At 40.1% G+C, this 27,790-nt stretch overlaps 1 protein-coding gene across 4 annotated transcripts in view; it reads right to left on the bottom strand.

Moving 5' to 3' along the window:
• The window catches only part of PCSK5 (proprotein convertase subtilisin/kexin type 5), a 459,846-nt gene that overhangs the window by 247,586 nt on the left and 184,470 nt on the right, over positions 1 to 27,790 (bottom strand). For all 4 annotated transcript variants that reach the window (XM_056523317.1, XM_056523326.1, XM_056523339.1 and 1 more), the window contains exons 6-8: positions 20,864 to 20,952; positions 19,475 to 19,647; positions 1,181 to 1,393 (exon numbers count right to left, since the gene is read on the bottom strand). In XM_056523317.1, coding sequence (XP_056379292.1) covers positions 1,181 to 1,393; positions 19,475 to 19,647; positions 20,864 to 20,952 — 475 coding nt within the window. The remainder of the gene's footprint in view (positions 1 to 1,180; positions 1,394 to 19,474; positions 19,648 to 20,863; positions 20,953 to 27,790) is intronic.

Below are 27,790 nucleotides of genomic sequence, written 5' to 3'. Positions count from 1 at the left end.
TTGAAGTGACCAAAAATAAGCAATTCTGGATTTTGGTATTTTTTTTGTTTACCTCATTCACCGTGTGGTTTTCACTAGCATTATAATTTAACAGTTTAGGCATTTCCACATGCAGTGATACCACATCTGTTTATTTTTATTTATATTTTTTTAACTTAAAAATGGGAAAAAGGGGGCAATTTAAACTTTTATTAGGAGGGGTTATACACATATATTTTTATTGCATACAAAGTTCTATGCTACGTCATAGAATAGCATTGATCAGTGTTAATTAGCACTACTGATTAACACCCCCTAATTCCACTGTCACCAGGAATTTTACCTTTTAAATTTTGACCCTGTGATCTAAAGGGTTAATTCCATCCATCATCATGATCACCACTGCCTGGCATAATGGAAGTGACATCAGATGATGGGCGGGGTTATACAGGAAGGGGGTGTGAATGTTGTACATTGAGTGGCTGTTATGCCAATACACACATCCGGACTGTAGAAACTTCTATTACTAAAATTAAAGGGGTTATCCAGGAAAAAACTTTTTTTTTTATATATATATCAATTGGCTCCAGAGAGTTAAACATATTTGTAAATTACTTCTATTAAAAAATCTTAATCCTTTCAGTACATATGATCTGCTGAAGTTGAGTTGTTCTTTTCTGTCTAAGTGCTCTCTGATTACACCTGTCTCGGGAACTGTCCAGAGTAGAAGCAAATCCCTATAGTAAACCTATTCTACTCTGTGCAGTTCCCGAGACAAGCAGAAATGTCAGCAGAGAGCACTGTTGCCAGACAGAAAAGAACAACTCAACTTCAGCAACTGATAATTATTGGAAGGTGTAAGATTTTTTAATAGAAGTAATTTACAAATCTGTTTAACTTTCTGGAGCAAGTTGATATATAAAAAAAGTTTTTTCCTGGAATACCTCTTTAAGTTCACATTCACCTGGCTCATACCCTGAATATCTCGAAAACTGGAGGGTGAATTAAGAAACTGTAAAGAGATGTATGATTTCAGCACTGAGACCCTAACTGATCTGAACTTGAGATATGTCAGTGCGACATATAAGGTAGTTTACTGAACCTTTAATGAACACAATTGAAGGCCTTATGAAAGTGTGTGGTCCCTAACAAGAATGTGACTGGTTAAATCTGCCCATGTAAGACTGTGTAAATGACATACCACTTTTCTGTCGTAGGATTCACCGCTGCTGTATGTTGTAGCCAGGGTTGAGGCACACTCTTCTAGATACCATGGCTTCTTGCCACTCTCTGTTGTACTGCTGATCGAGATTGTATAGATACTATTGGTATAGCCATCACACGAGCAGTGATCTCGACTTCTGCCACCATTGCCAGATGCCCAGACAAAAATGGAACCATAACCTCTTCTCCCCTAGAAAAGAAGTATGCAACAGGAATTACAGATGAAGTAATTTTTTTTTCTAAACAATTATCCAAAATACACAATATATCACCTTTCATAGAGTATCATTTATCATACAGGCCTAGATTTGATATGTTTTTGCCATTTTTAAAGGTAAACTAAAGAGGTACGACAACATTCATATGCATCAGAGCTTGGTTTTACAGAAATCCCATTATGGCTTGTGATGCAAATACAATATATACATTTGATCTTTTCATGGGTCTAGAATTGCATTCATTTATATCATCTTTAGCTTACAGCAAACAAAAAGCAATACATCAATGATTTGTGAATTGTTAATGCTCAGCTATTTATCTGAAGCCAGCTGTTGAAATCTCCTTATGTACATAAAACAGAGGAGATTATCTAAACAGGATACTGAGTTCTGAAAATGAATGAAAGAGAAAAACACCAAAAGCAAAAGCTGATGTTTTAATATCTCAATAGGAGTTAACTCTTTGATAGACTTTAATAATGGATTTCTCTACTATTCATACAACTCTGTGTTGAAAACCTGAACAAATAGACATATCCTGTTTTTTGGCCAGTCATTAGATTTCTGTCCTAAATGGCCACTTATTTCTATTCATAGGTCTAGATACCATAATGACAGCCCAACCCGGGGCAGATTCTAGCTTTTCTGCTACTCGAAGTGAAAACTCCAATGGCCTTTCCCCACTCCTGTCACCATTGAAAATCATAAGTAGAAAGGTTTGTATGTAGAAAATATGCTGCATATAACAGTACCAGCCAAGTGTAGACAATAGTTTCAGTCCTGACTGCTTTTCATTCCATATCTGTGTCAAGCCATCATTTGTAGGTCATGTGGTCAACTGAGCCAATAGTATAGCATGAGAGATTGCGTAGCAGAAGATGCTAGACAGTATGAGTTAAGGTCACTCAATAAAACATGCTGCCCCTCAGGGACTCTGCAATCTGCTGCCTGAGGTGAGATACTCATCTCACCTCATGGTAAATACAGTCCTGGCCCTAGCAGTTTTAAAAGGGGCCAAATAAAAAGGGAATGGGATGGCTAAATCATGTTATGCACCTTTCTCGAGTCCATGTGTAGTGTCAAAGTGCACAGGACATTCAGTGTTTACAGGCCTCACAACATCTGCAGAACAAGCTCAAAGATTACTATGCATTTTTTTGTTCTCCTTTAGAAGAAAAGCAAGGGGTATCTACTATGAGGGCCTGTCTTTATTCTGTGTATGCCACACTCCTAATTTTGGGGTAATTTTGGGTAAGCTGATGAACATCACATGGTTAAGAATTTAATAGGTCAAAAAGACCACTTGTTTGAATTCCATAAAAAAAATTATAATAATAAATAACAATCAACTAAGCTATGCAAATGTCTTCATAGGCAGTAACAGAAAAAATAATTACTTTTCTTATTTTAATATATATATATATATATATATATTTTTTTTTTTTAAACAATGGTCTTCTACTCCGAATCTACTCTTCCCAAGTCTGTCTTCACCATTGGAATATTCTGTAATATATGAGGAAAGGAAGAAAAGCAGAATAAGGGGGAGCCAAAAGGCCAAATTTTGTTATAGCAAACTACCAGGCATTAATAAGACAATGGAAACATTTCAAATGGCAAAATCTGCAGCAAATGTATCAAAATGACACAAGTGGCCAAGTACAGACACCAATAAACAATACATAAAAAACCACTAACCAGTGAGGTGACAATAACACATCAAGTGATGAGATATATCAGGCAGCAAATGAACAGTCAGTTCTTGAAATTGATATGCTCGAAGCAGGAAACATTGGCAAGTATAAGGATCTGAGTGACTTTGACAAGAGGCAAACTGTGATGTTTGGACAATTGGGTCAGATCATCTCTAAAATATCAGTTCTGGTAGGATGTTCCTAGTATGCAGTGGTTCATACCATAAGGAAGGACAACTGGTAAACAAGCAACAGACCAACAAAGGAAAATGCGGAGGCACCTATACAGAAGTCTAATGTAGATCCAACCAAGTGTACTTCAGTTCTCACAGTGTTAGGCCTTGGCCTCTAAGGCTCCAATACTTCCTAGAAATAGGTGAGAAATAAAGCTCTATGTAGCTTTCTTTTTCATTGGTGCTGCAGTATTTTCTATTTCTTGAACATATGACTCAAGGGGGGGGGGGGGTCACTTACATTAAAACATAAAATGTAATAATGATGATTGAAAATCAAGAATCCCCAAACATCAAAAACACACCTTGCCAATAGTGTATGATGCTGCTCCATGCTAACCCAAACACAGGCATCTCTGAACAACCTGTTGACTCTTAAATATGAGGGCTTATGAAGCATTACTATACAATATGCTACTATTACTAAAGGCAATATCCTGTCAAAAATAACAGCATGTTTTAGTCAGCAATGTTGAGCCAGAAGGAAAAGAGGTAAACCTATTTCCTAATACAGTGAATATTTATTTTGGTCAAATGATGTGCCAGACGATACTTTTTTGGTATGTGAGAAGATGTTGATCACCTGCTTTCTTTTACACAGATTTAAGGATTGTCCAGGGATAAATACATGATACATCACAGTAGCAATAAAGAAAGTGTGACGAGCAGTAATCAGTAGCTCTGAGGATTGGGAGAGGTGAGTATCACTTATATTTTATATTTAAAGGTCCCCAGGCCATATATAATTTTTTTTTACCCTGAGAACACTTCTTTAACGCAAATTCCACTAAAGCAAATGACCAACACCTGATTATGTAGTCAGAAAATGCTACACGGTAGTCAGGTCTGAACATCTGTAGCCTTGAGTCCTAAGCTTATGTCAGTAACAGACTGAGGAGAAAAATAAGGCAACATAATTATTACCTTAGTACTACACTTAATATTAGTATAGTGGGAAAATAAGTAACCTTCATGTAGAGATGAATAAGAAATAATATAAACAAATAAATAGCACATATTTCTTCCTTAACCATTTGTATCCACAACAAGTGACAAGTGCGGTCAGGGCCAGGTTACAGTACATGGTGGATCCGCAGACACTGCTATATTGAGTACTGTCATACATATGTACAAATACTTATACCATATCCAATACTAGGATGGTGCTTAATATGAACATCCCCTTATAATATCACAACATGTTTTCTTCATCAGGAAAGGACAAATAGTAAAATCTAACTCTTCAGATGAAGCAGCCCTGTGCCAACAAATCTTTCTACGCTACATGGTGTGGACTTCATCTTGTTCCCATTACACCATTGTGTTTAAAGGATTGGATGACTGCCCAATGCATTTGATGGACATTAATGATGAGATGTGGTGCTGCTAGGCCTTTTGGGCATTCTCGGCTGGAAACTTCCCCTCCCATCAATGCAGCCCCTTTTCTTCTCTTTCTCTGAAGTAACTCTGGCTGTCTTATTGCTATTCATTAGGATTTAGCACCAAAATAATTCACTAGTCAAGAGGAAACAACATCAAAATTGAACTTTAATTACAAACCATTGCTTTAGTTTATCTATTGGAAAATATTACAAATTCTACAACTTTTGCTACCTTAGTTGTAGCCACATCTCAGGTAATATAATATGTGCGCTTATTTGTTGTGATTGTACCGGGGAAATTACAGGAAGAAATTGTTGTAAAAACTAACAAAATAATTATGCAATGCATTTGGAAACTTTTCAGACCCTTTCACTTTTTGTTATGTTAAGTTTCTCCACATCATTCTGCACTTAAAGGGGTAGTCCAGTGGTAAAAAACGTATCCCCTATCCTAAGGGTAGGGGATAAGTTTGAGATTGCGGGGGGGTCCGACCGCTGGGGCCCCCTGCGATTTCTCTGTACGGGGGGCCAGGCTCTCCGGCCAGATAGCGGGTGTCGACCCCCGCATGAAGCGGCGGCCGACACGCCCCCTCAATACATCTCCATGGCAGAGCCGGAGATTGCCGAAGGCAGCGCTTCGGCTCTGCCATAGAGTTGTATTGAGGGGGCGTGTCGGCCGCCGCTTCGTGCGGAGGTCGACACGCCCACTTCCCGCGGGCTGTCGGGGCTCCGTACAGGAGATCGCAGGGGGCCCCAGCGGTCGGACCCCCCGTGATTTGAAACGTATCCCTTATCCTTAGGATAGGGGATAAGTTGTTCACCACTGGGTCCCCACTGGACTATTCCTTTAAAGGGGTACTCCGGTGGAAAACATTTTTTTTTTAATCAACTGGTGCTAGAAAGTTAAACAGATTTGTAAATGACCTCTATTTAAAAATCTTAATCCTTCTAGATACTTATCAGCTGCTGTATGCTCCACAGGAAGTTATTTTGTTTTTGAATTTCCTTTCTGTCTGACCACAGTGCTCTCTGCTGCCACCTCTGTCGATGTTAGGAATTGACCAGAGTAGGAGCAAATCCCCATAGCACATCTATCCTGCTCTGCACAGTTTCTGACATGGACAGAGGTGTCAGCAGAGAGCACTTTGGTCAGACAGAAAGGAAATTCAAAAATAAAAGAACTTCCTGTGGAGCATACAGCAACTGATCAGTACTGGAAGGATTAAGATTTTTAAATAGAAGTAATTTACAAATCTGTTTAACTTCTTGGCACCAGTTAATCAATAAAAAAAATTGTTTTTCACCAGAGTAACCCTTTAATACTCCATAATGAATTTTAGATTTCTTTTGCAAATGTATTAAAAAGGAAAAACTAAAAATATGTATGGACATAAGTATTCAGAACCATTTCTCTTGATCATCTCTGAAATGTTTCTACACCTTGGTCGGAGTCACCTGAGGTAAAGTCAATGGCTATGGAGCTCAATGGATGTTCCCCACAGTTGCTAGTCTCAGTTCAGTCTCTTTAATGGTTAGTCGTTCCCCTCTGTGTGCTGTCACCCCCTCTACCCCCTTTTTGACTAGCCTGTACTATAATTTCCATCCTATACAGACATTGCCTTACTTTACACCATAAAAATGTATTGATAGGTCTGCTTCAACTGTTAACTTTCAGAGGATACATTTTGACCTGGGTATGTGACCTGGTTATTTATGGGACATAAATGTGGTTTTGTTCCAGTTACAATACAGTAGTTGTGTCTTGTAAACTTGTTATTATGTTAAGGATAACTTATTTGCTGAAACCAGAGCACTCTTATAGCACTGCTTTATTTAACTGCAACTACAGTGTTAAACATTAAACTAAATTGAGGTAGAGAATCTCTTTCAATCTAAGTGTTAGTCCGATAAAGTCAGAGTTATAATAGATGTAGTCAGAGTTCTCTTGCTGTAGAACAGAGCCTGAGTGGTTGCAGACAGGGAAATATATTCATACTGCAGTATGAATATATTTCCCTGTCTGCAACCACTCAGGCTCTGTTCTACAGTAGGAGAACTCTGACTACATCTATTATTGCATGGTTTTGCAGTGATGAAAATGGCAGCACAAGTATACTGAAGGTTGCATCACAGTTGCAACCCGTTCTTCATTGCTTATGCCAAGTATTTTTCTTTGGCGCCATTATTAAAAATTTGTAGTCTTGCAATTTTCTTTATTGTTTTAGTCATTTGCTGGTACTTCAGATCAGACCAGTGCGGGACTGTCCTTATTAGGACGAAAATTCTGCCTGGGGTCAGGGCCTAGGACAGGGACTAGTGTAGGGAGTGATAGACTCCCGATGCCGGCCCCACAGTTGTCCCTCCCTGCACCTCTTCCTGAGTCATCGGGGCTTAGGGTATGATAGATACATTTCGTGTATACTTACCTTTCCCTTTTTTGTTTTATGGATTGGTATCTTGTTGTATTATTTCTCTGATCCATTGTTTGTTCAGGGTGTGTAGATACGATCTGTGTTATATGCTGTATCAGGCGTATCCAAAATTATTGTGGTGTTTACCCACCCTGATATTTTTACCGATTTTTGATATATATCTTATTTTGTAATCTGCCTTTTGTGGTACCCCTTGTTTTATGGGCTTGTATTAAAAGGTATGTTTTAAATAGTCTATTTTTCTGTGATCACAATTTTGGTTGATAGACTTAATATCTTTACTCTGTAAAGCTAGAGCATGCACATAATACATATTCATAAGAGGAAAGAAAAAGCCGGGCACTCACCAAAGTCCATCTTCATGCTTTTATTGCAGCATAAAATACTCACAGATACAAAGGGAGAGGGAGGGAGCGGGGGGTACAAAGGCGACAAGTTCCGTTTTGTTCTTAGCAAGTGCTTTCTCCGGCCATACAGCCGGAGGAAGCACTTGATAAGTGCGAAATGGAGCTTGTCGCCTTTGTACCCCTCCGCTCCCTCCCTCTCCCTTTGTATCTGTGAGTATTTTATGCTGCAATAAAAGCATGAAGATGGACTTTGGTGAGTGGCCGGTTTTTTCTTCTTATGAATATGTATACGATTGCACACTGCTGGTAGCCTGAACACCGCCACCATCTAATTGCAAGAACCACCCAAGCCTGTATAATTGATCTCCTGTATTACTGCAGTGCCGTATGAGTCTTTCTTTTGTTTTGTAACCTGCACATAATACCTTGGAGACTAATAAAAAATCAATTATTTTCTTATCTTTAGAAATTTGTGTACAAGGTTTCACCCAGATGTGTATATCACAATTTACATTTCTGTTTATATTTCACTTCTTCTGGACACCATTACAATGCCAGAAGCATTATTTTATCAGTGTAAAGCTTCATGGATATAGCCACAAAATACACAGAGGATGCTGTTCCCTATGGGAGTATATCTCTCTAATATGGAGACAGATGGAGCATACCACCATTTAGATTTTGATCCTCTGTATGAATGGAAAAGCATTCAGAGATACAATAGGGGCCCCATATTGGGTGCCATATTATGGGCATAAAGAGCCAAATTATTCCCAAGTCCATGAACCCTAGTGACTATGAGCTAAACATAGAAATGGTGAGTACTAGGTTATTTGTCCTAAAATTACTGGTTGTGTTACCTGTGGACACTCAGTGTTATTGGCAGCATGATATCTGTTTTAGTTCTCTTCTGGTCTGCCTGAAATCCAGTTCTTGTTGACTCATTTATCTTTTCTTAAACACATGAATTTAATACTTTTCTTCAACACTTTAAAACTTTTCTTTCCCTATAAATTGTGTTGACATTGACTGAATGAACCAATATAAAAATGTATTGTTTCTTGATACTGTTATTCACGCAACATTAAAGGTGCAGAAATGGATATATTTATTTTTGGTTATTTCTGCGCCGATTGGTTAAAATTGACCATGTGATCTGTCATAGTCTCCATGTTACAGTATCAGCCTCAATGAGTTATGTAGGCTTGGCTGCCATGGAAAATGTATGTTTCAATCTTGTAGCTCAATCTTTTAGCTGTACTGTTATCGACACCCCTTCCCCCTTCCCTAGAGAAGATTATCAGCCAAATTATTGGCCAAACTGGTAGTAATGCTTGATCCTAATAACTGGCCTGTGGAGAAGGGCCGGCAAAGAGCTCATGAAGAAAAAAACGATCCTCATTGTTATCGATCACTTATCGACCTACATAAACAGAGAATGTGAAAACAGCAATGATGAAATTAAAGGGTGGAATAGGGATAAGTTTTTAATTCTATTTTAAGGTTAACCAACAATGGGTTGAATAACAATAAAAAAAAAGTCCCTTCTTGAATTCCAACATCATGATACATGTGATATCTGGACTTGTTTAAATTAATAATAACTTGACCACAGAGCAAGTTACATTACAGATCTACCAGAAAAAAAGCCCTAGTATACAATATCGTTTAGTTTAATAATTCCTGTTTTGATTAATGACTTATTGATACCTATATTTTTTTCAATGTCATAGGAAAATAAGGCAAAATTGCATGGAAATCCAATGCTTATGGCCACAATAAATCATATTTAGCACCTTTGATCAGGCAGGATTGTGTGAGTAATAGTAAGGCAAACACAACCTTGATTAATCACTTTAAACATATGTAAATATTTACACAGTGGTCACGTGGACGTGCACCTGGATCACTAGTGTGCTCAATCATTTTTTTAGTAGCTTTAACAACTCAATTATGAATATATACAGACCTTATTTAAAATAAAAAATACTTCTTGGTAAAAGAATAACAAAATAACTGCTGTATAGATTCCTTGGTCTATTCCAAGCTCTAATGTAATGTGCTTTGTATTTGACCCACCTTTGCTGCTTATACTGCTTATATATTCTATCAGGTTCATTTATATCTTACAAAAATCCATTGTATACAATATTTTACATGACATTAAGTTTAGTAAATAATATACTTTTTTTTCTTTTTAGCTTAGCAAATAATATTTAATATGTTACTTAGTGAGTTTAGACATATGCCAAGTCAACGCTTCATGTTCTTTCTATGAAGACTAGTAGACCTTTGTACAGCTAAAGACTAGACGTAGGTGCATTGTTTTGGCTGATTTGTCAGATTTGTCTATAGGATGCTATAAAATAAGGCATTTGATGATCATTCTCTCATGTTTGCCAAAAGCAGATCTTAAACCTGCTGTAGAAATGTCAAATAAAGTATAAAGGCTGCAGAATTGTGAAATGATTTACAAATTCTGAAAATACATCTCTACAAAAGAAAAGCACATTTTAACTACCAATCCATTAGCAGTACGGGTTCTCCCTTGGCCAGAACAAAAACATAAATGTACTGTACAACTAATACTGTCATTTCTATAGTCCAGGGCTCTGGCCATCCACTTGAATTGATTAGAAGTGTCATTAGAGTTTTCACTGGTGGGGAGGACCTTGCACAGCACTATTCCATCTGTTACATTAGTTCCTAAGGCTAGGCTCACACAGGGTATTTTTGAAACACATTTTGAAGCAAAGATAAAAATGTATACAAAAATAAGAGATCCTTATATACTTATATATGTTGATCATATCCTCCCTTAAACGTCTCTTCTCAAGACTAAACAAATGTAATTCTTCTAATATTTCCTCATAGCTAAGATGTTCCATGCCCCATATTAATTTAGTTGCATGTTTCTGCACCCTTTCCAGCTTCACAAGGTCCCTTTTATGAACTGGTGACCAAAACTGAATGGCATATTCCAGGTGAGGCTGTACCAGTGCTTTATGAATCAGTAGTATTATATCCCTGTCGTTCCAGTCCATGTCTCTTTTGATACAAGACAATATCCTGCTGGCCTTAGAAGCGGCTGCCTGACATTGCATGCTATTCTGCATTCTTAGCTGAAGTAGGTGATGTCCAGCTCCCTTCCCAAGCCTGCTGTGCATGGACTGGCATGGGCAGTGCCTGTATACACATATGCAATTACAGAGAGATGTCCAGCACAGATGGATGCAGAACAGTGCTTTATTGCAGTAAAAACTTCACAACATGATAGACATGGACAGGTGATGGGTTTCGGCCCTAGCGTCGGACTAAGGCCCGACGCTAGGGCCGAAACGCGTCACCTGTCCATGTCTATCATGTTGTGAAGTTTTTACTGCAATAAAGCACCGTTCTGCATCCATCTGTGCTGGACATCTCTCTGTAATTGCATCCCTATTCTGTATTCTAAAATCTACAAGTACACCCAGATCCTTCTCTACCAGTGACTCTGCCAGTTTAATCCCCCCTAAGACATACGATGCATGCAGGTTATTAGTACCCAGATGCATAACTTTACATTTATCCACATTAAACCTCATTTGCCAAGTGGATGTCCAGACACTTAGTCTATCCAAGTCATCTTGTAACTTATGCACATCCTCTATAGACTGTACCGTGCTACAAAGCTTGGTGTCACCTGCAAAGATAGAAACAGAGCTGGTAATCCCATCCCTCTATATCATTAATAAATAAATTAAACAAGAGCGGGTTCAGTACTGAACCTTGGGGTACACCACTAATAACCGGGGACCAATCAGAGTACGAATCATTGACCACCACTCTCTGGGTACGGTCCTTAAGCCAGTTTTCAATCCAGTTACAAACTAAAATTTCAAAACCCAAAGACCTTAACTTACCTATCAGACGTCTATGAGGGACAGTATCAAATGCTTTTGCACAATCCAAAAACACTATATCCACAGCCATCCTTCTGTCAAGGCTTCTGCTCACATCTTCATAAAAGCAAATTAGGTTGGTTTGACAACTTCTATCCTTAGTAAAAACATGCTGGCTATAACGTACAATACTATTATCCCCTAAGTATTCCTGTATGTAGTCCCTTATGAGTCCGTCAAACAATTTCTCACAATGCACGTTAAGCTTACAGGTCTATAATTACCTGGGGGAAGACCTAGAGCCCTTTTTGAAGATTGGCACCACATTCGCCTTATGCCAGTCCCTCGGCACAATATCAGACACCAGGGAATCTCTAAATATAATGAACAAGAGTACAGAAATGACTGAACTGAGTTCTCTAAGAACTCTTGGGTGTAATCCATCCGGTCCTGGAGATTTGCTTACATTTACTTTACTTAATTTACCTTGGACCATATCTACATTAAGCCAGTTCAGTACACTACAAGATGTGTTACCAGCACTGGCCCGGCCTGCATCAGCTACTCACTCTTCCTTCATATATGCAGAACTAAAGAACCCATTCAGTAGCTCTGCCTTATCTTGATTACCAGTGACCACCTCCCCATTATCATTATTAAGAGGTCCTACATGCTCTGTCTCAGTTTTTTTTTTTTTTGCATTTATAAATCTAAAATAAATATTTGGGATTTGTTTTGCTTTCTTTGGCCACCTGCACTTCATTGAGAATTATTATTTATTTTTATTATTTAATAAACTTCAGATAATAGGATTAAACTAACCATAAACAGATTTTTGACAGCAGATTGTGACCTATGTAGTAGATTTCAATGGTGTCATAATAGGATGGATGATCTAACTGTATATCATTTCACTGTCCAGTCATGGAGATAAGCAGCACCATGTTAGTCTTCTCTCTAGGAGGGAGATTTAACAAGGGACTAGCTGAGTACCCGGCGTTGCCCGGTTTTTCCTTCCTAATCCTTGTTGTGGAGGAAATTCAACAGAGGAAGCTTTTGAATTCATATCCTGTCCTCATATATTGTTGTCATATCCCAACCCCATATCTCGTCCTCATACCTCGACCTCCTATCCCGACTTCCTATCCCATCCTCCTATCCAGTCCTCCTATCCCGTCCTCCTATCTCAACCTCCTATCCTGTCCTTCTATCCCATCCTCCTATCCCATCCTCCTATCTTGACCTCCTATCTCGACCTCCTATCCCGTCCTCCTTTCCCGTCCTCCTATCTCGAACACCTATCTCGACCTCCTATCCCGACCTCCTATCCCGTCCTCCTATCCCGTCCTCCTATCTCAATCTCCTACCCCGTCCTCCTATCCCGTCCTCCTATCTTGACCTTCTATCCCAACCTCCTATGCCGACCTCTTATCCCGACCTCCTATCCCGTCCTCATATGCTGTCCTCCTATCTTGACTTCCTATCTCAACCTCCTATCCCGACCTCGTATCTAGACCTCCTATCCCGACCTCCTATCCCGACCTCCTATCCTGTTCTCCTATCCCGTCCTCCTATCTCGACCTCCTATCCAGTCCTCATATCCTGTCCTCATATCCCGATCTCCTTTCTCGACCTCCTATCCCAACCATCCCGTCCTACTATCTCGACCTCCTATCCCGACCATCCCGTCCTCCTATCTCTACCTCCTATCCCGTCCTCCTATCTCGACCTCCTATTTCGACCTCCTATCCCGACCTCATATCCCGACCCGTAATATATGTACCAGGCATTGAAATATCTCCAGCCGTACGGAAGTTACGTGGGAACATACATTTCCCATTGATTTGCATGGGACTTTAAACAAAAACCCTGGCCCTCACAAATGGAGATAGTTAAGGGTTGAACTAACTATCCTATATTTTAAGTGGACATATAAGTAACATGTGACCAAGTATTATCGAAATATCTCCAGCCGTTTGGAAGTTATGAAGAACATATATTTCCCATAGACTTGTATGGGACTTTAACCCCTTAACGACGCAGGACGTATATTTACGTCCTGCGCCAGCTGCCGCGATATCACATCGCATCGTTCCCGGTGCTCATCAACGGCTAGGACCCGCGGCTAATACCACACATCGCCGATCGCGGCAATATGCGGTATTAACCCTTTAGAAGCGTTGACCGCCACTTCTAAAGTGAAAGTATCCCGGCTAGTCAATCGGGCTGTTCGGGACCGCCGCGGTGCAATCGCGGCGTCCCGAACAGCTTACAGGACACCGGGAGGGCCCTTACCTGCCTCCTCGGTGTCCGATCGACAAATGACTGCTCCGTGCCTGAGATCCAGGCAGGAGCAGTCAAGCGCCGATAACACTGATCACAGGCATGTTAATACACGCCAGTGATCTTTTTAAGAGAAAGTAGAAAAAAGTTTTAAAAAAGTGTTAATAAAGGTCATTTAACCCCTTCCCTAATAAAAGTTTTAATCACCTCCCTTTTCCCATAAAAGAAATAAAACAGTGTAAATAAAAAAAAAAAATAAACATATGTGGTATCGCCACGTGCGTAAATGTCCGAACTATAAAAATATATAATTAATTTAACCGCACAGTCAATGGCGTATGTGCAAAAAAATTCCAAATTCCAAAAAAGCTTATTTTTGGTCACTTTTTATACCATTAAAAAATGAATAAAAAGTGATCAAAAAGTCCGATCAAAACAAAAATCGTACCGATAAAAACTACAGATCACGGCGCAAAAAATTAGTCCTCATACCACCCTGTACATGGAAAAATAAAAAAGTTATAGGGGTCAGAAGATGACATTTTTAAACGTATAAATTTTCCTGCATGTAGTTATGATTTTTTCCAGAAGTACGACAAAATCAAACCTATATAAGTAAGGTATAATTTTAATCATATGGACCTATAGAATAATGATAAGGTGTCATTTATCGAAATATGCACTGCGTAGAAACGGAAGCCCCCAAAAGTTACAAAATGGCATTTTTTCTTCGATTTTGTCGCACAATGATTTTTTTTCCCGTTTCGCCGTGAATTTTTGGGTAAAATGACTAATGTCACTGCAAAGTAGAATTGGTGATGCAAAAAATAAGCCATAATATGGATTTTTAGGTGGAAAATTGAAAGGGTTATGATTTTTAAAAGGTAAGGAGGAAAAAACGAAAGTGCAAAAACGGAAAAACCCTCAGTCCTTAAGGGGTTAAATAAAAAACCCCACCCCTGGCAAATGGGGGTGAGTAAGGGTTAAATTACATCCTATGTTTAAAATGGGGGTGAGTAAGGGTTAAAAACATCCTATGTTTGTTGTTGAAATATAAGTAACATATGTACCAAGTTTCGTGTTAATATCTTTAGCCGTTTGGACGTGATTGTGGAACATACAGTGAGTTTTTTATATATAGATTTAAACAGCTTTTTTTACTTACAAAAGTCGCAAGTACGCCTAAGCGACGTGCGACTTTTGTGGGTAAGCAAAAAATACCAATCTGCCCTACCTAAGCTATTTTTTTTATTTTTACTTTGCAGTGGTCCAGGATTTATCTTTGCGAAAGTCGCACGTAAGCAAATAAAAGTTGCAACCCCCCCTTCAAAAAGTCGCAAGTGTACGCAAGTTCAGACCTGGAATACAAACTTGCCTATGACAGCATTTTCTAAAAGTCGCACAAAAAGGACTCACGTGAGACTTTTTGTGCGGCTTTTTGCACAGTTCCGCTCCCCGGCACCCACTCACATCTACTACCTGCCTGCAATGTGTTGGGACTACAACTCCCAGCATGTCCTCACTGTAAGGGCATGCTGGGAATTGTAGTCCTGCAATAGCTAGCGGGTGGGTGGTAAATGTGGGCGGGTGGTTGGGGAGCGAAGCTGTGCACAAAGTCGCACAAAAAGTCGCAGGTGAGACTTTTTATGCAACTTTTTTAACTTTCATTTTCACAGGCACGGTGGGACGAGTGGGCTGGAGATGTACAGGAGGGTGACAAGCTTGTCACCTGCCCGCACATCTCCCGCCCACGCAACACTACTACAACTCCCAGCATGTCCTTACTGTAAGGACATGCTGGGAATTGTAGTTGTGCAGCACGGGGGAGTGTGTTAGATTGGCGGGTGGATGACAAGCTTGTCACCTGCCCGTGCCACATGACTACAACTCCCAGCATGCGCTTACTGTAAGAGCATGCTGGGAGGTGTAGTCATGCAGAGGGGGCAGGTGACAAGCTTGTCACCACTTGCACATCTCCCCACAGCCCTGCTACATGACTACGACTCCCATTATGTCCTTACTGTAAGGACTGGGAGTTGTAGTCGTGCAGTGTGGTGCGAGCGTGCAATGTGCGGGTTACATTAAATATACTAACCTATTTTTCTTGTTTTTTTTCCTTCTCATTTCAGATCCGTGTATCCTGTGGACTACGACGATGACCAGTGTTTATTTTTTTGTTTAATGTTAATAAAATGGTTAACCAGGGATTGTGAGGGAGTGTTTTTTTGGGGGGGAATAAAAGTTTTTTAAACATGTTTTTTTTTACTTTACAGGCTTAGTAGTGAAAGCCATCTTATAGACAGAATCCATTACTAAGCCAGGGCTTAGCGTTAGCACCAAAAACAGCTAGCACTAACCCTCGATTATTACCAGGTACCCACCACCACAGGGGTGCCGGGAAGAGCTGCTACAAACAGCCCCGGAGCGTCAAATATGGCGCTCCTGGGCCTAGGTGGTAACTAGACTGGCATTACTTAGGCTGGGGAGAGCCAGTAACAATGGTCCTCGCCCACCCTGGTAACGTCAGGCTGTTGCTGCTTGATTAATATTTGGCTGAGAATGAAAATATGGGGAACCCTATGCATCAGATACCAACCAAGCAGCAACAGCCTAACGTTACCAGGGTGGGCAAGGACCATTGTAACTGACCCTTCCCAGCCTAAATAATGCCTGCATGTTACCGCCTAGGCTCAGGAGCGCCATATTTGACACTCCGGGCCTGTTGGTATCGGCTCTTCTCGGCACCCCTGTGATGGTGGGTACCGGGGCAATGATTGGGGTTATCGCTAGCAGTTTTTGGGGCTAACTCTAAGCCCTGGCTTAGTAATGGACTCCGTCTATAAGACTGCATCCACTACTAAGCCTGTCAAGTAAATAAAAAAATAAAAAACACATTTAAAAAACTTTTATTACAAAAAAACACTCCCCCACAAGCCTGCGCTAAAAAATGTTGGTCATCGTAGTCCACGAAATCTATAGTAGCCCACAGGATAGACGTATCTGTAATTGAAAAGAAAAAAAAAGGGTCAGTACATTTAGGGGTAAAAAAAGAGGTTAAAAAAATTTAACAATAAAAAATAATAAACCCCCTATGATAGTATGATAAATATGTCACACATAAGCAAAACCAAAGAAAAAAATGCCTACAGAACTCGCAAACCAAAGCAAACAATGATAAATGCGCCCCTAGATGTTTTGTTTCCTATTTTCATACTGTATTTAAAAACCCTAAACAGAGCTCGAAGGACAGAGGTTCACTGTTACACCTTACATCCCTCATTCCCTCTAACAATAGTCTATGACTGCAGACACATAAATGGCATTATGGGTCACTTCCTCCTGAAAATATCACAGACTGAAACCTCAAGGCCCCTCAGAGTAAAGAACATTCATGGTATTTTGACCTTTAGCATCAGGATGACCACAATCTGTCACCATCAATTCTGCATCATCAGACCTTAATGAGAGAGAATACCAGGGCAAATGACACTTGCTAATCTCCCATAGAGAGACCTATCTGTTCCCACATACTCATGGCAGATGTGATTTCTCTTGTCTCTGGTCAGAATGGACAATGCAGGAACCTCTCCTACTGTGTGAACACAGGAAGCTGCCAATACACGTTACTAAATTGTTTTTATTCTGTTCTGTCAACCTGGGACACATACTGTACGGATCACAAACATATTATGACATTATCATATGACATTATCCACTACTGAAAAGAATAGTATCCATAGGATACATTACAAGATCTTTGTACTGAACCTATGCTGCATCATGTAATATAGAGATAGGATGTAAGTTTCTTATCTACATAACATTACACAAAACAAAAATTATGTTCTTCATATATGACCGTAAAGATTGCCAGGACAAAGCTTTATTTTTGCCTCATTCTTTAAGCTGGAAGTATAAATGTGTAGAATTTGTTGGTTTATACTTATACATTGTATACCGTAAGTATATTCAAGTATATTCATGTATGGGGAAATGTTTGGATGGGTTTTTCTATGGTGTGCTATGAAGGGCATAAAGGTATGTTTACACTCGCAACTATATGGCTTTTGTTATGGAAACTGTGCAGATCAGAAAACATGTGTTATCACCTCTGATTGTATTGTGCACGATTGTATTGTGTACATCTGATTGTATTGGGCACGTTTGATTTGTGTACATCTGACTGTATTGTGCACAAGTGTATTGCGTCATCTGACTGTATTTTGCACAATTGTATTGTGTACCTCTGACTGTATTGTGCACGATTGTATTGTGTACCTCTGACTGTATTGTGCACGATTGTATTGTGTACCTCTGGTTGTTTTCCTAAATGACATTAATTTATAATTAAGCACCTAAATGCCTGAATGGGGTGCCATTCTCCCCACCAGTATTTATCCATGCAATAGAAGACAGAGCTTCCTGCTCCATCTCCACAACAAGACCCTGCACCATAGCATCATATAACACTAGGTCTTGGGCTGGATATGGGTACTATGGAGGTGGAGGGGAAATAATTGACTCCTACTACATAGTTACAAATGGCGGGAAGCAGAGATCAACGCCTGTTCAGGCATTTAGGTGTCATTCAGTACTGTACAATAGTTATTTATAAAAAAAAAAATTAAAAAAAGGAAGGGACCCTCAATAATTGACGTGGTGCCGTGAAGAAAAAGAAGCAACTTTACTTTTTGTGCACAATTCAGTCTTGAAACTCCTATTGAAATCAATTGGAGCATCCCAGGACTCCGCCAATGTAACTAGTTCAGAGATTACTGCTCCACAGCACTGCAAAGGGATGAGGTTTTTACCCGTCTGCACATACCGTTTGGCTGGAATCACACATGCAGTTTTTGTGGCAGCTTTTTATGCAGTGTTTCAAAAAACATAGGACTGAATACAAAACAGAGGAGACAATGCATTCTTTCCTTGATACTAGTGCAATATTGCCGATACGTAAAGGGCTACTCCGCCCCTAGACATCTTATCCCCTATCCAAAGGATAGGGGATAAGATGTCAGATCGCCGCGGTCCCGCTGCTGGGGACCCCGGGGATCGCTGCTGCAGCACCCTGCTATCATTACAGCACAGAGCGAGATCGCTCTGGACGTAATGACAGGCAATACAGCGGCTGGAGCATCGTTACATCACGGCTCCGCCCCTCATGATGTCACGGCCCGCCCCTTTCAATACAAGTCTTTGGGAGGGGGCGTGGCGGTCGTCACGCCCCCTGCCATAGACTTGCATTAAGGGGACGGGCTGTGATGTCACGAGGGGCGGAGCCGTGACGTCACGCTGCTCCGTCCCCTGTATCGCCCGTCATTACGCACAGAGTGAACTCGCTCTGTGCAGTAATGATAGCGCAGTGCCACAGCGGCGATCCCCGGGGTCCCCAGCAGCGGGACCGCGGTGATCTGACATCTTATCCCCTATCCTTTGGATAGGGAATAAGATGTCTAGGGGCGGAGTACCCCTTTAAAGCGTATTATGTTGTGCAACCTATGATCATTCTTAGCAGCATTACTTACAATATCACACTACACTATTCACCCTTATAAATGATGCATGTTTTTCAGTGCACATAAACCTTTTATTCATTCTTGTGACATCTGGAAAGCTGAGCAGAATATTATAGAGGTGCTTCACATGACACAAAGAAGCATCAGGTTCCCTAACTGCAGTGGGCACACGCCTGCTTATTATATAAAGCAGAAATACATTCTGCTTTGTTATCTACATTTCACAATCATATTGACTGTAGGAAAACATAGCCTTAGGGTCCTACCTCTATGCACACTTACTGTTCTGATGCCATTCTCAAAGGCATCACGGGCAAGAGATGCCGGTCCATCCACTGTTTTGCCATCATCATCAGGACCCCAGCTTGCACTGTAGATATGTACATGTTGTGGATTTAGACTAAGGGATTTGGCTTCTACCATATCTGTTACATCACCATCCAACATGCGAACTCCTGTAAATATCCACAAAAATTGTATAAAGTCATTGGTCATATTGCAATTAGTGAAAGTAAGTTATTTAATATACATAAAGTATACACACAATTATGGTAAAAATCTACAAATTTTTTTTTTGGTCACCCAGAAAGGAAGTTGAAAAAGAAAATAACTCCCTATGGAGCATATAACAGGGGATAAGTACTGGAAGGATTAAGATAATTTACAAATCTGTTTAACTTTCTTGCACCAGTTGATTTAAAAAAAAAATTTTTCCAGCGGAGTATCACTTTAACTTTATGGCTTATATCATCTATCATTTATTTAAATTTATACACCTAGTAGCTGAGTACCAGGCGCTGCCAGGTTTTCCCTACCTAATTCTTGTGGCGGAGGAAAAGCAACAAAGGAGCAAGCTTTTGTCCTCATATCCCATCCCTAAATCCTGACCCCATATCGCATCCTCATATGCCAACCCCAAATCCCCTCCTCATATTCCGACCTCATATCCTGTCCTCATATTTTGTTCTCATATCTAGACCCCATATCCCATCCCTACATCCTGTCCTCATATCACGTTACCATATCCCGACCCCATATCCCGTCCTCATATCCCGACTTCATATCCCGTCCTCATTTCCCCGTCCTCATATCCCCGTACTCATATCTTGTTCTCATATCTCGACCCCATATCCCGTCCCCATATCCCGTCCTCATATCCCGACCTCATATCCCGTCCTCATATCCCCATCCTCATATCCCCGTCCTCATATGCCGTGCTTTATTTGACATATAAGTAACATGTGACAAAGTATTATCGAAATATCTCCAGCTGTTTGGAAGTTATGCAGTAACATATATTTCTCATAGACTTGTATGGGACTTTAAATAAAAACCCAGACTCTTGCAAATGGGGGTGGGTAAGAGTTAAATCCCCTATCCTATGTTTGTTGTTGACACTTAAGTAACATGTGTGCCAAGTTTCATGTTAATATCTTTAGTCGTTTGGAAGTGATGCTGGAACATACGTACGAACAAAAAAGGTCTGAAAATTTTTTACAGAAGGCAGAAAAAACTATTTTGCCTGGAAAAACAAATGTATTTTCTTTAGCTTTAAAATGCAGTAAAAAAAAAAGTGTGTACAAAGCCTCACATGAGGTTTTATCATAATCTAAAAACATGTATCATTAATATTATTGATAATAAGTATAATTATGACAAGAAATAACATACCTCCAATCCTTGCATTAAAAGCTATTCCGACTGTACAATGTGAATTGTTCGCAGTGGCAGCAACTTCTCCGGCACAACGCGTTCCATGCCTGAAGAAATGGAAAGAAGTTTAACATTTATTTGTCAATTTCCCTTATAAAAGTCAATAACGATTGATAGAAAAGCCCAGACAATATTCTAGACAATGCCTATGTAATCCAGGTTAGTGAAAGAGTATGCAGATTTGCAAGACTGGTATAGTCACTTCACATATCAAAGATTTACAGCATAGAGGGAAGATAATCGGCGGGGGTCCGACTGATGGTACCCCTACTGATCATGAAAATGATGGAAAACTATTCACTAAATAAATAGAGCACAACTCATGTACATTGCTTTATTAAGGAGCGTATCCCATTACTTTTCATCTCTGAGATGTTTCTACACCTTGGTTGGAGTCGCCTGTGGTAAATTTAGTTGATTGGACAGGATTTGGGAAGACTCAGCCCTGTCTATATAAGGGCTCACAGCTGACAATTCCTATCAGAGCAAAAACCAAGCCATGTGGAGGAAAGAACTGCCTATAGAGCTCAGATTGTGTGGAGGCACAGAGTTGAAGAAAGGAAAAGCAAAAAAAATAAAAAGTTTTTGATGCACTGAAAGTTCCCAAGAGCAAAGTGTCCTCCATAACTTTTAATGAAAGGAGTTTGGAACATCTGGGACTCTTCAAGAGCTGGCCGTTCCACCAAACTAAGTAATTGGGGGGAGAAAAACCTTGCTAAAAAAGGTCGCCAAGAACCCAAATGGTCTCTCTGGCTGAGCTCCAGATCCAGTGTATAGATGGGAGAAACTTCCAAAAGGCCAACCATCACCACTGCCCTCCACAAAATCTTGGCTATATGGCACAATGGCCAGAAAGAAGCCTTCTGGCTGCATAATGATGTCACTGCAAAAGGTAATTGATTTAAGTGCCTGGGACCGGGAGACTGGTCAGGGTTGAAGGAAAGCTGAATAGAGCAAAGTGTGAAGATATTTTTTGTGAAAACTTAATCCAGAGTGTTCTGGACCTTTGACTGAGCCACAGGTTGAATTTCCAACAACGCAATATTTTAGTTTTTCCATTTCAATAAATTAGCAAAGATTTCTAACATTCTTTTCTCACTTTGTCTTATAGGGTATTGAGTGCAGAATGATGAGAAAATGTGATTTTCTTTTTATTCTAGCACAAGATTGTAACATATAAATATATAAAAAATGCAAAGGGTCTGAAAACTTCCCAAATGCACTGTATATTTCCGTAGTCCTTGTTTCTCCATATTTAGAACTAACAGGTATGACCGAGCAAACTCTTCACACTGACTACTTATGTTTTATCAGCTTTAATAATTGTTAATTGCCGATTGTTACTGCTCTTCATTTAATAGTCCCACATGTGTATCTACACTAGAACAATGGCTTTATGTTTTCCTGCCCGCACATCTGTGTATATTGTATTCATAAACCACATAAAAGCAAAGTGCTTTACTATGGAGAAGCGTTAGTACTAAAACCTCAGCTGTGCCTGGACCAGTATTGCTGAAAAGATTTCTAACGCTCACCAGTCAGTGACATCAACAATAAGGTTAACACACTGTAGGCACCTTATGTCCAAACTGCACAGTGCCTACACAAAACCAGCACACAATGGGAGCCACACACAAAAACATTAAAAGCGACAATGTCAACTTTTGCCATGTAAAATGTTTAAATGGCACCAAGTCTCAGTCCTATGATTGTGAGTTATAACCTGGTGAAGTGTGCAGCACTGGCCACCTGACCCAACTCCATTATAGTCTATGGTTAATGAGTCAGATTTGACTGACAGCCGGGTACTGAAGCGCACTGCTGTGGCACAAAAACATCCTACAATGTTGATGGTTTATAAAGATGTTATCCATGTCACACAAATCCTCTTATAGCTGTTATTCATTGAAGCATATTCTGACACTCACAGCAACATAGAACGGTTAAAAAAAAGCACATGCCCGTTTTAGTTAGGCTAATTTCATATCACATTTTCCCAGTTGCGTTAGCAGGGGATACATTTGCAACCTCTCAATGAGAAATGCCAAGGTATACCACTAAGTACTGACTGCATACCTACGAAACTTATGAACATATAGTTTATATTTATTTTGTAGTACTGAACAGCTCCACAAAATTAATGTATACAGTTTAGAAAATTGACCTTATATAATCACTATTTAAAGGGGTACTCCACCCCTAGACATCTTATCCCCTATCCAAAGGATAGGGGATAAGATGTCAGATCGCCGGGGGCCCGCCGCTGGGGACCCCCGCAATATAGCAAGCAGCACCCACCTGTAACTGCTTCCAGAAGCGCTAGAGGTTCTCTGGCTAATTCCTCCCGACAACGGGGACGGAAGATCATAATGTCACGACTCCGCCCCATGTGACGAAAAAGAACATTTTCCTCCACTGAAAGTCCTCAGTGTGAACGGGTCCGTGGAAGACCCATTTACACCAATGTAAAGGTTTCCACAACGGAATTCTGGAGCGCAATTCCGCTCATGCAAATTCCATAGTGTGAAAATACACTTAAAGGGGTGGAAATTTTTTTTTTTTTTTTTTTAAATCAACTGGTGCCAGAAAGTTAAACAGATTTGTAAATGTAAAAATCTTTACTCTTCCAGAACTTTTTAGCATCTGTATGCTACAGAGGAAATTCTTTTCTTTTTGAATTTCTTGTTTTGTCTTGTCCACAGTGCTCTCTGCTAACACCTGATGCCCATATCAGGAACTGTCCAGAGCAGGAGAAAATCCCCATTGCAAACTTATGCTGCTCTGGACAGTTCCTGAAAAAGACAGAGGTGTCAGTAGAGAGCACTATGGACAAGATAAAAAAGAAATCCCCAAAAAAATAATTTCCTCTGAAGCATACAGCTTCTAAAGAGTACTGGAAGGGCAAAGATTTTTTAATAGAAGTAATTTGCAAATCTGTTTAACTTTCTGGCACCAGTTGATTTTAAAAAACAATGTTTTCCACCGGAGTAACCCTTTTTTTTTTTTTCTTCACCTTTCTGTAAATAATCAATCATTACATGTTCTGATTGTTTCCCATAAACTACACAAAACATATGTCCTGTGATCTTCATCGTTCATGAGTGATCTATTAGAATCCTTTTTTTTTTTTTATAGAAGTTCTAGAAATAAACTAGGCTATAGCCTAAGGGTAAGAGACAGCGGTTTCAGTTTTGTGTGTTATTGGAATGTAAACAGATTAGACCAGTGTTTCCCAACCAGGGTGCCTGCAGCTGTTGCAAAACTACTACTTGCAGCATGACTGGACAGCCGAAGGCTGTCCAGGCATGCTGGGAGTGGTAGTTTTGTACCAGCTGGAGGCACTTTGGTTGGGAAACACTGAATAAAACTGATGACAAGGCAGGGAGCTGGATGTCGCTTATGATGAGTGATGTATCTTTCAGTACACTTGCTCCTGTAGAATAAATACTGACTATATGTGCACTAGCCTTGCTTTACGGTATTTTTGATTTTCATGCGAAAATTCCATCTGTAAAAGAAGATATGATTGCAAAAGGTAATTCACTTCTTAACTCCACTCAGAATTCCAGCTGTGTTTAACTCTGCGTGAGCTGTGACATTTTAGAGTCGACTGTTGTTCTTAAATGTCACAGGTCTCCGGAGATGTTTGAGAAGTGTCCGGCACGCTGCTGTCAAATAGGGAGATGCATTTATACCGCACTTACAATCTTCTATGGCTAAATCCCTTTGCAGATAGATAATGATCAGAGCAACTTTCCTTCATGTCCATGAGCGGGGAGACTCAGGAATAGGTGGCGGTCTAGAATTAATATGATATTACATGGCATGACAGGAACATCTCTTCCAAGCCATTGTTTCTGATTTATGTAATATGAAAATATACGTTCGCAAATGAACCAAAAGTTGTCTACTAGTGACTGTATTATGGGAAAAAGTTTCCTGTTATATTGTGAATTTAACTCAAAGGACCCAGTGTGAATGTAATGCGGTATACCACATATGCAGACACCTTTAATAGTATAAGCCCAGCCTAATTTGTAGTAATAAATTCAATTTAAACTGTAACTGCACAGTAAATGTTATGTCATACACCTAAGACAACAATCTGCAAATATTCCTTCCAAGCTCGCTATTTGGACTACTCCTTTAAGGTGTGGTTCACACGTTTTTGATCAGTATTTTAGTCAGTATTTTATAGCCAGGAGTGGAACTGAATCAGAAAATCTATAAGGGCATATTCACACACACAGTAATATTTGCAGTCCATATTTTTCGCCCTATTGGACGCACCGGCGTATAAGACGCACCCAATTTATAGGTGCAAAATCTAAAAAAATAAAGATTTTGAACGTAATAGTGGTCTTCAACCTGCGGACCTCCAGATGTTATAAAACTACAACTCCCAGCATGCCCGGACAGCCATCGGCTGTCCGGGCATGCTGGGAGTTGTAGTTTTGCAACATCTGGAGGTCCGCAGATTGAAGACCACTGGTATAGGAAGTAATACTCACGTGTCCCCGCCGCTCCGGACCCGTCACCGCTGCCCTGGATGTCGCTCCATCGCTGTCACCGTGTCCCCGTCGCTCCGGAACGTCTCTGCTGCCGGCCGGGTATCCTCGCTCTCCGTCGCCGCCATCACGTCGTTACGCACGCTGACGCACGTACGCGACGACGTGATGACGAGGAAGGAGAGCGCCGGCCATACAGGGGATCCCGGCACGGAGCAGACACCAAGGAGGCAGGTAAGGTCCCTCCCGGTGTCCTGTAAGCACTAACCCGGCTATTCAGTCGGGCTGTTCGGGACCGCTGCGGTGAAATCGCGGCGGTCCCGAACAGCCCGACTAAACAGCCGGGGTTAGTGTCACTTTCCCTTCAGACGCGGCGGTCAGCTTTGATCGCCGCGTCTGAAGGGTTAATACAGGGCATCACCGCGATCGGTGATGTCCTGTATTAGCCGCGGGTCCCGGCCGTTGATGGCCGCAGGGACCGCCGCGATAGTGGTGTATTCGCCGTATAAGACGCACCGACTTTTTTCCCCCAGTTTTGGGGAAGAAAAAGTGCATCTTATACGGCGAAAAATACGGTAATGGCATTTTTACAGTTAAAAAGATCTGGTAAAAATTTAGCAGATCTGGTTAAAATTATTTAAATAGCAGTCACATTTACCTACATGGCCTTAAAGGGGTACTCTGGTGGAAATGTCTTTTTTCAAATCACCTGATGCCAGAGAGAGTTAAACAGATTTGTAAATGACTTCTTTTAAAAAATCTCAATCTTTCCAGTATTATTCAGCTACTGTATACTACAGAGTAAGTTGCGTTGTTCTTTTCAGTCTGACCACAGTGCTCACTGCTGCCACCTCTGTCCATGTCAGGAACTGTCCAGAGCAGGAGAGGTTTGCTATGGGGATTTGCTCCTACTCTGGACAGTTCCTGACATGGACATAAGTGTCAGCAGAGAGCACTGTGGTCAGACAGAAAAGAACAACTAAACTTACTCTGTAGAATACAGCAGCTGATAAGTACTGGTAGGATTAAGAGTTTTTTTTATAGAAGTAATTCACAAATCAGTTTAACTTTCTGGCCCCAGTTGATTTGAAATTTTTTTTAAAATGTTTTCCACCGTACCAATTTAATTTTCCTTATTTCCATTTTTTGGCAAAAACTGTCAAAATAACAAAACTGGTCACAGAATGGTTAAAAAGAAACACTGGAAAACTTTAAAAAAAACATGCTGATTTTTCATAATTTTTTTTTTTTTTTTTTTTACAAAAGCATGCAATTTTCTTCTAGCTACAAAAAAACTGATGGAGAAAAAAAACTGAGTGTAAACTTACCGTAGTCTACACATTGGGGGGAATTTATCAAGGATTGCCAGTTTTCCGCCCTTAAAAATTTTGAGCACACCTCATTTTGCTGAGAAAATTTGCCACTTTTTCTGGTGTAAGCGTTGATAAGTTCCCACACCACCATTGTATTTTTATTCATTGAAATGCTAAAAAAAAAACTAATAAAAAACAAATAAAAAAAACCCACCATAGGCGAAGAATGTTTCTTTTGTTTTGGCAAAAACACAATGACCGGGAGTCAATAGGAAAATCTAAAATTCCTTCCCTACACTGCAGTTTTGATTTAGCCATTTTTTATCCCTTTAGTGTTTTTTTCAGGTAAGTGGCAGTTATTTAAAAAGCAGCATGCTCTGGCTAGGGTGTTTTCTCACCCAGTTTGTAGCATTTTTTCCTCCCAAAGACATCATATACCTCTTTTTTTCAGATAAGAGGGGGTTTGACAAATTCTCAAATTCAAGATGTATAGGTGCATAAGTTATTGATTGTAGGTTTACAAATGCTGAAAAATATATATTGAGTTACCCAGGTATTCTGTATTAATTGTGTCTGGTTTGTGTGAAAGACTAGACAAAGACATGGCGCGTTTCTATGTTAGGATGGACTGAGGATGGACTATCTTAGTCCATCCTCAGTAGTCATGCTGAGACCATCATGCAAAGTGGTGTTTATGTAGGTGTCAGGTCTTAAGGAACACCTGTCTGTGGTTCCACTAATCGGACAATTCTTGAGAGATAAAGGCAAGAATGGAATAGAAATGGAATGGAAGTAGTAGAAAAAAGGAGAGATTTAGGGAAAACAAGTAGGGGAGTGAGCAATAAATAAGTAGAACATGAAAGTTTTAGTTTTAGTCCTAGATTGGGAGCTTTGGTAGATATTATTTTAGGTTTGGTTGTCAGTAATGGAGCAAAGATCTTGTCTTGTTTTAGAAGTGGCCAATAGGGGAGTGAGCAATAAATAAGTAGAAAATGAAAGTGGAAGGAGAAAGGAGTTATCTATTGAATGGTCAAGATAAATATTCATGTAATGTGTTATGTATA

Source organism: Hyla sarda, chromosome 1 (genome assembly GCF_029499605.1).
Source record: "Hyla sarda isolate aHylSar1 chromosome 1, aHylSar1.hap1, whole genome shotgun sequence".
Lineage (NCBI taxonomy): Eukaryota > Metazoa > Chordata > Amphibia > Anura > Hylidae > Hyla > Hyla sarda.
The sequence above is the reverse complement of the archived record's forward strand: the minus strand, read 5'-3'. Positions and strand labels throughout refer to the sequence as shown.